The 12,940-nt window shown below is 43.4% G+C and overlaps 1 protein-coding gene across 2 annotated transcripts; it reads right to left on the reverse strand.

The window, feature by feature from the left end:
* Positions 1 to 1,510: 1,510 nt before the first annotated feature.
* tbccd1 (TBCC domain containing 1) lies at positions 1,511 to 12,940 on the reverse strand. Of its 2 annotated transcripts, none has more exons than XM_075480209.1 (9): positions 12,755 to 12,940; positions 11,342 to 11,406; positions 10,987 to 11,253; positions 10,746 to 10,898; positions 9,518 to 9,634; positions 7,448 to 7,697; positions 7,168 to 7,354; positions 4,080 to 4,586; positions 1,511 to 2,771 (listed from the first exon to the last, which is right to left on the reverse strand). In XM_075480209.1, the coding sequence occupies exons 2-9, from the start codon at positions 11,402 to 11,404 to the stop codon at positions 2,579 to 2,581; spliced, it is 1,737 nt and encodes a 578-aa protein (XP_075336324.1). In that variant the 5' UTR covers positions 11,405 to 11,406; positions 12,755 to 12,940; the 3' UTR covers positions 1,511 to 2,578. The 2 variants fall into 2 exon arrangements, with proteins under 2 accessions (XP_075336324.1, XP_075336323.1); XM_075480208.1 differs by having other exon boundaries at positions 11,342 to 11,424.

Consider the following 12,940-nt stretch of genomic DNA (forward strand, 5'->3'; position numbering starts at 1 on the left):
GTTTGGCCACAAAGAGAAGAGCTTTGCTGTCAGTAAACACCTCGAGTCTCTAGAAACTAAAGACCGAGTCCAGAACCTCGGCGTGCTGATAGACTCAGACCTGACCTTCCACAATCTAATCAAATCAGACTTTTATCAACCTAAGAACATCTCCAGAATGAAGGGTTTCAGGTCCCAAACGGATCAGGAGAAGCTGATTCATGCTACATGCTAATGCTAACGGTCTTCTGACTGGACTCCCCAGTTCTGCTACGGTTTAGGTCCAGAACACATGAATGACATGCTGGTAGAGTATAAACCCAGCAGAGCTCTGACTGAGGTCAGATAGTGGAGCCCACTCTGAAAAAATGCCCCTCCAGAAATAAGTAAGAAAAACAACAAATACAAGATGTTTTTGCTTGAAATAAGCAAAAAAATCTGCCAATGGAACTAGTGAAAATCGGCTCGTCAAGATTTCTTGAAATAAAATGTGATATTTGGGACTTTTGAGTTAAAAATGATCTTGAAATTAGCTTAAAAACCTCTTCAAATGTCAAAAAAAGCTTATTTCATGTGAAATATGACTCAAAACTATTTGTTTTCAAGACTTTTTCACTTAACAAGATATTCCAGATGTATTGTCTTCAAACAAGTCCCTATATCTGGCTGAAATGGTGCTTGTTAGGCAGTTGTGTCTTATATTAAGTGTAATGAGATACTCAATGAGACAAATATACTTGGTAAGATTTAGATTTTTTCCAGTGCAGAGTTCAAACTGGACCCGGTGAAGCAGCTTTTAGCTGTTATGCTGCTCACAACTGGAACAAACTACCAGCAGAACTGAAATCAGCCCCAACTGTAAGCACTTTTAAATCCAGGTTAAAAACATTTCTCTTTCCGTGTGCTTATGGTTGAGTTCCTTTAAATAATTTTAAAGCATAATGCTATAAATCCTCTTAATTGTTTTATATTTTTTCTTTTTTTCCCCTCTTCTTTGATTGCTGTTTACTGTGTTTTAATTTTTATTCTCTTTAAATTGCTTGTTTTTATGCTGCTTTTGAATGCCTTGTCTTTATGTAAAGCACATTGAGTTGCCTGTGCTATATAAATAAAGATAGAAAGCCTTGCCTGGTTTACCTGAGCAGCTAATGGACGGTTTTCACACTTTCTCCAGCTGTGCTGAACATCAGGTCTCCCGTAAATTAGACCCGACTGTCCCAGCTCAGCAGAATGTTCAGCGTTGAAATGAAACCAACCTCTCAGCTGGAAAAACCAATGTTCGAGTGTTGCTGTTGCATAACCGACCGATCTGGGATCTCATCCAAATCCTGACTGGAAATAAATCAGGAGAAAACGCCTGAAAGGAGCCTGAAATGTCTGGAAAAGCCACTGAATGAGATATTAAGCTCAGAATGATAATATTTTTCACACTTTAATTAAAGAATATCTGCATTACATGCTGTTGCGAAACCACACGACTTTATTTAATAAGTGACTAAAGGCAGAAACAACCAGAAGAAGATGAGCAGAATTCAGTCAAAGCTTTTATTATTTTCTATTTTTTAATGAAAGTCAGTGTTGTGCTCCTCATTCAGCAGCAAACAGCAGCACCGCCGTCTTCCTTTCACCCCAAACCGAGACGACTCGGCCCCCAAAACCTGCTGCAGCTCCGCTGCATCTGTGTGGAAACTCCAAACTAAACATGCAGATGTGCAAACAACTGGCTGAAGTACACTTGGAGGTATTAAAATGCTCAAACTGGCTCCCGGGGAGGGGGGCGTTTAGGAAAAATAACCTTTCTGCAGAGCTAATATATACATATAATCATCCAGGTGAGTTCATAATTAAACACATTTAGGACCGAGGAGTTTTCCCTTAAAGGAGAAAGGTTTGAGAACTAATAAATAATACGACCTGAGCCTGTGACACCGATTCTGTACAAAAGAACAACGATGGTGGGATCTGAGAGGAAATAAGGACACTGCGAGTGGAAAAAGGCCGAAGTGGAAGTTCATGTTGAGCCTTCTGAGGCTCCGAAGTTCGACTTTTTTCCAACAACGTGAAGAAAAACTCGTTCGTGGAAAGATTTCTGAATCCTTTGAGAGACGGCAGCAGACCGAGAAAGAGCTCGGCCAGTTAAACTGGTTCCAGACCAGTTTAACAGAGACCAGCGTAAAACCCAGTGGAAGAACAGGAGCTCTTTACCTGCGTTTGATGCCTCAATATCCCTGTTTTATATCTAAAGAAGCTCGACCAGATTACAGGATATTCAAGTCTCCGCAGAACCAAATTCAGCCGCTGTTGGATCAGAGGTTTGCAGTAAGGAAGAAAGAAGGGTTCAGTAAAAATCATTCAGCATTAACCCAAATCTCCACCGTTTGCAAAGCGCCCTCCCTGTGTGCGTGGGCTCGTTATGTCGCTCTGCAGCATGCCGATCCGCTCCCTGCCGACGCCCGGCGAGGACTCAGCTGCCTTCGCCTCAGAGGAAACCGTAACCATGGACACGCCTCTGATGGTTTCCCTAAAAGCTGGATTCTCAGGTCTCTGCTCACCGTCACGCTGCAGCCATCCTGCCAGAAAACACGAGCGTCCGTATAGCTCAGCACGCCATGGGCGACTGCGGTCCGTTCCCGATGGGTTTGGCCTCTTTGACGCGGCCGGCCCCGTCCGAGTCCCTCAGGCTGGTCATCGTGGGCGGGATCAGGCTGTCCAGCTCCTGCCGATGCCCCGTTTCCATGAGCCACTCGTGGAACTTCAACTCCACCAACTCCTGGAACTGTCGCTTCTGCTCCCTTCAGAGAAAAGACGGAAAACAGGAGCATCGTGTGAGGGAGGAAGGCTCGGGATTAGGGCTGGGTAAAAAAAAATCGATTCAATCGATTTTGGATCGATTTCATTTTAAATTTTGGAAAAGCGATTTGTAGGGCATGAGATCGTTTTTTTTTTCCTTCCCATGAACCCGTTAACAGCTGTGGTCTCGTGCGTGATGCAACAGTTGCGCGTTTACGTTCAGCTCTTTCAGCAGATTCCTGCTATCATCTTTGGTGCTTTTAACTTTTACACTTTTTAAGATATTCAACTTTTATTCAAAGAGTGGAAACTGCTTTCAGCTCTTCCAAAGCATCTTCCTCTTTCCAACCTAACTACTTCAGCATGCTTTCAGCTAGAGACACCATTCAGACTTTAAATGGGTCACAAGACATTCAGCTATTACCAATCGTTTCAGATTTTTCAAATCTTCAGCCAATCTTGAAATATGACAGTTTCAAAAACATGAACATTTTGCTCCTTCTTGATTTTTTTGAATGAGCACACAGTGTGCTGATGAGTTTCAAATTTTTCAGTTTTTTCAAACAAATTCCTCTAACTTTCATACAGTTTAACTTAGAGAAACAAATTATACCTTAAAATGTAGGACAAAATGTCCTCTTTCAGCCAAAGTAACTACTAAAGAGCTCACATTTACAGAATTTCAGCTATGAGCTTTGAACCGAGATCAACCTCTCAAATTCTCTGACTAACTCCAATGTTAAGTTTGGTAGCAACAGTTTTTACTGCTAAAATTGAACTATTTTCAGCTTTTTTAGCACGGTCAGCCATTCAGCTCATAAGCATTCTCACTGCTGTTTCACAGGAACAGCTCTTTCTAGTTATTATCATTGTTGCACATTAAGGAACAATGCCTTAATACAATTTGCAGGGATGGAAGGCTGTAGTTCAAGCTACACTTTCACTCGCAATTCCTTTTATAGTTTAAAAACGGCACTTTTGAGACGGTTGTGTTTACAGCTGAAGTTTAAACTGTTTGCACTTAAAACCTTGTTGTTTATGGTGAAAATAATAGATAAAATAAAATACATTTGTATTTTGTAACGCAGTTGAGCCATTTTCATTATTTAAGAGCAGATTGATTTGGCCACGATAGCCAGCCCCAGTCAGGGAGGTGGTTTTCATACCCTGAACTCCAGCAGAGCAGCTCAATCACATCCATATTGATCATCTGGAAGGCTTTTCCATCACAGCACAGACCGGTCGAACCTATTTATAGACGCTGTTCCAGTGACTTTCACTGGAACGAGGAGCGCCCGTTCACCACTCACTTGTTCAGCCGGGCCTCCATCACTGTTTTCTGCCAGTTCTGGATCCTCATCTGCTTCTCGCTCAGAGCGGCCTGGTACGCAGGCGGCAGCCCGCCGGGCACCTCGCACGTGTCGCCTTCCGTCTGGAAAGGCACGGCCAGCATGTGGAACTCTGACGGGGGCAGCAGGCGGTAGCAGGCGGCGTCCTGGGCGTTGAGGCCGTCGCTCCCCAGGAGCAACGGCTGGTCCCAGGCGTTGGGGACCACAGCCAGCCCCACGCTGGCCATGTGGTCCTCCAGGGAGGGGTAGAAGGTGTGGAAGGGACCCAGGGTGATGTCCGTGTTCCCGGGCAGGAGCAGCGGGCGGATGGGCGTCAGGGCGTGGATGGTGCAGCGGGAGGAGGTCCCGACAGCGATCCTCCCCGCCACGCACACCAAGCGCAGGTTCTGGCAGCTGTGCACGTGGACGCTGGTCTCCACGGGACCCAGAACCACGGTGCTGTCCCGGCATTTATCCACACTGACGGACCTGAAGGACGCAACAAAACACAGAACGTTAAATAAGTCAGAACCAGAGTTAGTTCAGTTCTGAGCAGCTTTAAAGTGAATATCTGCAGCTGTTTCCATGGAAACGTGTTCAAACATGAACATAAACCCAGAATCTGAGGCAGAACCAGAGTTAGTTCAGTTCTGAGCAGCTTTAAAGTGAATATCTGCTCTGAGCTCCTTTCTCCTCCAGCATAGCCTGAACCCTCTCAGACAGCTTTCTGTCCTTTCTTTAAGGAGTCTTCAGGAATAGTTCTCCAGGCTTCTTGAAGGACATCCCAAAGCTCTTCTTTGGAATTTGGAAAATTAGAACAGAGTAGGCTAACAAGGCGTTGCCCCGGTAACAGGAGCATGACATGTACGCTCACTATGGCTTCTTAAAATTAGACTATAATTTTGACTTTAGCCTACTGTCTCACACAAACGGTCGCTGTTCGAAAAGTAAAAGTCGTATCCGAATAATTCTTGAACCGTCAGCGCCCCAAGAGACGGCAGAAGCCAGCGGTGTAATTTTCATTCGGCTACTATGTGTGGCTCGTTTTTTTTTATGGCAGTTTTAAAGTAATTTTTCACCTGAATTTGATGACTTCAGGCCTTTATAATGGAAATGGAGAGGCGACCTCTGGGCTCAGAGGTGATTTGGGAGAAATATGTGTGGCAGAGCTCAATGAGTGTGACTTTGGGTGAAAGAGGACAAAAATGCCTACGTTTTGAAGTAAAATTTGTCCAGATCGGGCAGATGTTTTGGACATGAGAGACATTTGTTCGAGGAATTGGTGCAGTATCGAATTTAGAGTGGGGATTTGAGTGGGAGAGACACCTCAGCTGAGATGTAGTCTTCCTAAAACGTAAACTGCCGTTGTGTCAAAGCTGTATAATGTATCAACAAACCCTTTGGTTCAGTTAAAGCCGAGAGTCTCCTGTCACATATAAACTTTGAATGAGGTCTGTGTTATGCTTTATGGCTGAGTTACGCTTTATGGCACCCTTCCATGGAGCCCATTTCTGATGAGGCTTGGGCCAACAGCAGATGGATCAGCTGAAGGTCCAGATGCATCTCTCAGCTCCTGTGTCAGGTCTTTGCTGGATGTTTTCCTCTTTCTTAAGGACATCACTTTCAGATCCTGTTCATCTGCTGTAGATAGTTCTTTAGGCCTGACACTTCTTCTTCTGTCCTCCACTTGTCCAGTTTCCTCAAATGTTTTAAGGACACACTGCACACCATGCTGAGATATGCCAAGTTTTCAGCTAACAGCTCTTTGGGAATCACCTTGTTGCTGCAGAAATCCTGTTTTCTGTCTGTCACACTGTGTTATCTTTGCTGTTTTTCACACATGCAGCTAAAGAAATGGGAATAAATCTTAATTCCAGTCTAAAACCCACAAAGAGCTTCTAGATTATTCATTTCTGGTGGCATAAAACAGTTTAATCATTTAATTTATATTAATTGTTCCATAATTAGTCATTAGATTATATCTTATATTCCTTTTTAAGGTGTAAATTGAATCTTATTTACTTTTTCTTGATGTTGTATAACATAAAAGTCTTATTGTCTGTTTTTTTCCTACTTTTAGACGTGATAACGTTCATTATGTTGGGATTAGGATTTTTTTTAAACTGAATTTCTTATATTAATTTGACTCTTTTGGTAACTGAAAGCAGTTTTAACATAAATGTACAAAAAAGTTGAAACTATGAAGCTGTTTTTCACAGATGCAGCTAAAGAAATGGGAACAAATGATGTGTCTCTGTGACAGGCTGCTGGGAACAAAGTGCCTAAAGATCCAGTTTAAAACGGCTTCTTTGCTCAGTTGTCTGTTCTGTGTGGACACAACACTGGTTCATCCCTTGAGTTAGGAGCCTTTTTCCTGCCTAAATGGTTCAAAGGTTAGAGTTAAGTGGCTTAACAAAGAAAAAATGGACTGAAGATGAGTGAAACAGCAGAAAATGTCCAAAGAAAAACTCTGAAAGACCTTCAGAAAGCTGGAGAACTATTGATCAGGACACTTTAAAGGTTACAGGAAAGTCTTTTCAACTGTACATCTGATTCAGTTTGCAGAAAGACTTTAATATAACTCTATAACTCTGCACAAGTGTTTGTTAAATGACACCAATCTGCTTCAGTTTTTAAATGTAAATCTTCAAACTTTGTGATTATTTCTGTTTACATTAAAAATAAGACGGGTGTTCACCGTGGTCTTTGACTTTCAGACCAACCTGTAAGTCGTTTAAAGTTTACTTATACGAAATAAATAAAGCTAAAGCGGACTGAAACTTAATTTTTTATTAATCTAGAGTGATTTTGCTCAGTTGTTTGTTCTGTGTGGACACAACACTGGTTCATCCCTTGAGTTAGGAGCCTTTTTCCTGCCTGAATGGTTCATAGCTCAGAGTTAAGTGGCTTAATGAAGAAAAAATGAGAGAAAAAGCAGAAAATGTCCAAAAGAAAAACTCTGAAAGACCTTCAGAAAGCTGGAGAACTGTTGCTCAGTCTGGCTGCTTGGAAGGAAACAGAAAGAAGTGTAGATAAAGACTGAAATGTAATAATCTGACTCCAAGCTTACCTGAGCGGTGAGAGGAGGTAAATGAAGGCGTCTGAGCATCTGTGGATTTTAATGTTGGCACCGGTCAGCTTGTCGGATGTTTTAGCCAGAGTTTGTTTGAAGACCTGAGACATCAGCACCATCTTACTCCCAGGTGGAGCAGTGTGGGTGTTCCTGGCTATTTTGGCCCTTTTCATGGCCCCTTCCACTGGAAAGCACAGACAACAAGCAGACAAGTCAAACACCTGCAGGCCGGGGAGGAAAGTGAAGGACTTTGTAATGTCGGGTGGTTCTGGGACACCTTGCTGAGCCCAGGCCAGTTTCTTCCCCGAGCGCAGGCAGGCGGTTATCCCAAAGGGGTTGAGGGTGAGGCTGTGGGTGAGGCAGGAGAGGAGCTGGTGCAGAGAGAAGGAGCGGCTCTCCGGGGCGAAGCCCGACTGCTTCTGAAGCGGACCTTTGGTCAGCAGCCGGTGGACGGGCTGAACGCCTCTGCCCTGGCCAGCAGAGCCCTCCAGGAGGAGGCCCAGGCTCCGCACGGCCTCCAGAGATACCTGCCGAAACACACCGACTGGTTTAGAGCTTCGTTAGTGAAAGCAGTTCAGGCTGGAGGTGAAGAAAAACTCAGCAAAATGTTTCATTATTTCTTTAAAGTGTTGAAAGTAGGGCCGGGCGAGTTAACGCCGATAAATATTTTATCACGCATTAACGCAGGTTTTATTTATTTATTTTCATTTATTTAAATTAAGTTTATTTTATTTATTTTTTTAATTAAAAAAAAAAAAGAATTTTGGTAACGCCTAAACCGCCAAATTAATTAATTTATTTTTTAAATATATATATTTTTTAATTTAAATAAAAATTAAACTTTTTGGGGGGGGCTTTTGTGCCTTTAATGGATAGTAAAGTTCAGAGAGACAGGAAACAGGGGGCGGAGAGAGGGGGAACGACATGCAGCACAGGGCCGTCCGATGCGGGCCAGCTGCAGCGAGGACTATAGCCTCTTGTACACTTTTATTATTGTAAAAGTTTGTTGCTCACAGGCTTTTATTCTGTAAAAGTCTGTTGCTGTCTGCTGTGGAACCGGAAAAGAAAGTAATCGGCGGATCCACCAAACATGGAGAAGGGTACGGAACTTTTACTCGGCCATTTTCATTTTAAAGTTCTTCCAGACGGCGGAGTCGACAGAACCAAAGTCATCTGTAAACACTGCCAAGTTGAATTGTCTTCTCAGCGTAGTAGTTCCAGTCTAAAATATCACTTAAAGGCAAAACACACAACTGATAGCAGCAAGTCATTCAAGGAAACAGACAGTGGAGCGAGGCTTCTACATAAAAACTACAGAAAGATGCTGATGTTAAAAGTGTGTTTGCACAACAAATGTTATGGCACTTTCATTCATATGGCAGCACATTTAAAATAAAGCTAAATGCTAAAGGCTATACGCTACTTTTGGATTCTGCGTACAAATGCGATTAATCAGGGAAATCATGGGATTAATTAGATTAAACATTTTAAATCGTTGCCCAGCCCTAGTTGGAAGGAATCACTGTTTTTTCCTGCTCCTCAGTGCAGCTGACAGCGGAACATTTCCACCAGAAGCTGGCTTCATCCGCCCAGCAGGGTGGGTGTGAGTGGGCGGGGCTTAGCAGAGGAGGCGGAGTCAACTTAAGAAGTGACGTACTTTTGAAATGAAGATCAGAACGGCTTCTTTAATGAGTAACACCCTAATATTTATGCTCCCAGGAACAGGAAGAAGAGATTTTTCTATGATATTTCACCTTTAATATGTCTGACATTTATTTATTTATTTTTTAAATCTGAGATCCTCCTCGTCAGATCTGCTCTGAGCTCGTTGGATCTTTCCTTTGAGGAAATACTGTATATTTCAGATACCTTATACATTTTCTTTTATTCTTATTTTGTATTTTTTATTCATTTTTTATTCATATTTAATTATCTTTTTATTGGTAGCAGGACCAGGAAGAATTTCCCTGCACATTGTACTGTGTATGATTGTGTATGTGACAAATAAAACTATCACTTGAATCACCAGCTGGAGTCAATCCTGATCATTTACAGGAAGTCGGGAGGAGTGATTTGCCTCAAGGGCAGGAAAAGTTGGAGGTCTAGTCGCTGACGTAGATCTCTAATATAATAACGTGCGTTAAATCTTGGTGGAAGTAATTGATGTTGTTTGTTACTTGGGGAAGGTGAAAACAAAGCATAGATATTAAAGCTGCTGCGAGTGCAGATCAGATCCTAAGTTATGAGTGCCGAGCAGCAAATCCACACCGTGATTTTCTGCCGGTTGGTTAAAAGAAGCGATCCGCTTCGCTCGCCGGGAACAGCGGCGTGCTGACTCTGAACTGACCTGGCAGTCTCTTTGGGCCTGGCCAGATTGGGACAGCTGGCCGGGCTCCACCAGCAGCTCCAACATCTCCCCCAGATGGCTTTGTACGAACGACAGGTGGGCCTGATCGTCCCAGTTCTGCCGATCACAATAAGAAGAAAGACGGGACTGTCAGCGACACGTTAAAGGGACAGTTCGCCTCTTTTGACATGAAGCTGTGTAACATCCCATATCAGCAACATCATTTCTGAACATCTTCTTACCCCCTGCTGCGTCCTGTGAGCAGAGTTCCAGCCTCGTTTTGGTGTTGATGAAGGTAGTCCGGCTAGTTGGCTGGGGTTTAAAAAATAAAGCGCTTTGCTTCTCAGAACAATATGCGTTCAACAGAGTAATACATATGTCGAGTTTGGCTCTTGAGAAACTGACCTATATTGTTAGAAAGAGGGCTTCTGAATTTTATGATATTTGGAGGATATTTCTGGAACTGGTGAGGGAGGGAGAATGAGATGATGAAAATTATTTAATTTGTTGTTGGGAGTGCAAGCTGTAACCTACATTTTGAATACTTTTTTAAAATTTATTATTGTTATTTTTATTATTTCATATTCATTGCACAGTAATTTGCTGACTAATTACTGCGGTTTATTGTATCTTTTTTAATCATTTAATTATTATTTTCTTTACTGCCATATGTTTTGGATGTTGTTATATTAACATGAAAAACCAATAAATTTATGTTTAAAAAAAAAAAGAGTAATACATTTGCATCACAAAATGGTTCTCCAGGAAAAAGTCAGACCTCACAATTGCTTGGCCCTATTTTCTCTCCCTTCGCATCACTGCCTGCTGTGCAGACCGAGCAGCAAACACTGTAACAGGCGCGGCTGTCGGCAGCAGGCAGTGATATGAAGGGAGAGAAAATAGGGCCAAGAGATTGTGAGGTCTGACTTTTTCCTGGAGAAAGATTTTGTGATGCAAATGTATTACTCTTTTGAACGCATATTGTTCTGAGAAGCAAAACGCTTTATTTTTTAAACCCCAGCCAACTAGCCGGACTACCTTCATCAACACCAAAACGAGGCTGGAACTCTGCCCACAGGACGCAGCAGGGGGTAAGAAGATGTTCATAAATGATGTTGCTGATATGGGATGTCATACAGCTTCATGTCTAAAGAGGTGAACTATCCCTTTAAAGAACTGAGGGGTGGCAGCTTGATGATATTTTTTTTGGTCCTTCAAAGTACGGAACCTTGTTCTGGGAGCTGGTCTTGGCCTCTGATGGAGACGGGGAGCGGGTGCGATGGCTGGGCCACTCTTCGCCAATCAGAGACGTGCGCAGAGACACGCGGTTGAGCTGCTGGATGTAGAGGAAGAGGAGGAACTGCAGAGTGTCCACTGACAACTGAAAACAAAGAAGCAAGAGCTGAGTGTCAGTGTGGAGCCTTAGAGCAGCGTTACAACAACAACCAGAGGCCTAACCGTACTCTCACCTTGTTCCTCTGCTGGTCCAGCTCGCTCTTCGAGGAGCACTGGGACAGACACTCCGCCCACTCCAGCCTCTCCTCTGGGGTGTGCCCTAAAAGAAGGTCAAAGGTCTCAAAGTAGAGCCACGCCAAGTCTTCTGGGAGCTGCAGCTTTCCACAGGCGATGTGCCTCCACAGGGGCCAGCCCAGAGCGGGGAAGCAGCCGTCCCGCGTCCGCACGTAGATGGCCATCTTTCGCAGATAGTGAAGGCTGAGCTTGGAGGAAGGCGCCACCTTCAATGGCATGGACTCGAGTTAATTTAAAACGTTCGCACGCTCCGGTCGACATCATCACACGGAGCAGCTGTGAGAGTGTATTCACCTGCAGCGCACCCAGTAAGAAGGGCTCCATGCGTGGCCATATGCTCACCCTGTCCTCGTCCATGTCTGAAGAGAGATGACACACTTATGGTGCCGTCAGAGACAAAAAACTAATTACACAAAACTTCAAGGATGCCGCAGAGCCACGATTAGCCTGTACTTTAATCGCGTGGGCCGTGTGGTATTTGCATATCGCAGCTAAACGCATGCAGCGTGTGTCAGATTTACCTCAGACTGACTGAAGTGCGTCTAAAATCTAAACTGTGATTCTGTGCTCAGTTCTACGGCCCGTTTCCTTCATCATTAACACAGACTGACAGTTTTTTCTGTGATGCTGCTGTGTACAAAGCAGACACTGTTCGTTCTGCTATTGAATTTAATCAGCATTTCCAAGCTGGAGTCAATAAATTAGTCCCCAGTGCAGATCAAAACAAAAAATACATTCGCTGGAGCAAAAAAAAACTCAATGATCTCGTCATCTCTCGTCACATGACTTAACTTACTGCTTTTTTAAATATCTATTTTGGATTATGCTGACTTTACTTGCTTTACCTTCACTTTGAGATCTTTAGATGCTGCTTATCAATCTGCTCTAGAATGTATTACTGGTGATAGTTATGTCCACCATTGTGAGCTGTATTATTGATTTATGAAGCCCATATTGATCATTTACCCTCTCACATCAAAGTTACCCTTCAATGGCGGCTCTTATCAGACAAATTCATATCATTAGATTACACCACAGACAATCCTAAACTTAATTCATTTCTTTCCTAAGGTTTTATTTAAGTCGTAATTGCTCCAAATCATCTGAAATGCATGCATTTGTTCCACTGATTTGTCAGTTTTTCATCCAATCTTTGAGGCCTACATACCTTAATGTACACAGGTAAATAAAAGGGGAAAATCCAGCACGTGTATGACGTCAACATCACGGTACTGCACACCTGCCCGTTCAAAATGAGTGGACAAGTGTCCAAACTCCTACCGAGTCATTATGAACCCTCATTTCAACCACTTTAACACTGAGAAACTAAGCCGTAACAACACGAACATCAGCTGTTAACTTTACTTTTAACTAATTATCCCGGATCCCAGCAGAAAAGCTGAAATCTGCGCGCTGTTTACGGCACATAGCGACTGTTGTCTCCCCGGTAACGCTCCCATGACAACCGCTCATGTCGTCAACACCTGACGTTCAATCCTTCAATCAAATTTGACGCGTTAACTGACCAAAGTGGCTCTCAGGTAAAACTACTTCCGATAAACTGGAAGTAAGCAAACGTTAGAGCCACTTAAATGTTAAAGAAGGGCGGATTTCCCCGGCTGCTTATTCTAAAAGTTAACTTCCATTAAGTTTGCCTCCTCGGCTAACTTAGCTTCAGTTAGCTAGCAGTGCTAGCTGCGGTCCTACCGTCACTGTGTCCTCGCGCAGGGGCCGTTGGGTTCCGTTAGGATGGAAAACCGCTGATGGGTCGCGCTCTCATAGAGGCAGAATATTGATGTATGGAGTACAGTTGATGCGGTAGGTTGTCAGACACATCTGCCGTGTGTGTCCTCCTTCCTATTTGGCGCCCTCCCTTCCAGGTGCGCGCAACTC

Source organism: Odontesthes bonariensis, chromosome 12, assembly GCF_027942865.1.
Source record: "Odontesthes bonariensis isolate fOdoBon6 chromosome 12, fOdoBon6.hap1, whole genome shotgun sequence".
Taxonomy (NCBI): domain Eukaryota; kingdom Metazoa; phylum Chordata; class Actinopteri; order Atheriniformes; family Atherinopsidae; genus Odontesthes; species Odontesthes bonariensis.

Excerpts from the sequence above, each read along its gene's own strand:
- tbccd1 (XM_075480209.1), bottom strand. The coding sequence starts at position 11,404 with ATGGACGAGGACAGGGTGAGCATATGGCCACGCATGGAGCCCTTCTTA. Across the intron at positions 4,587-7,167 it reads TACCTCCTCTCACCGCTCAG|GTCCGTCAGTGTGGATAAAT; the intron begins GTAAGCTTGGAG and ends TGCGTCCTTCAG. Across the intron at positions 2,772-4,079 it reads ATGGAGGCCCGGCTGAACAA|GGAGCAGAAGCGACAGTTCC; the intron begins GTGAGTGGTGAA and ends TTTTCTCTGAAG.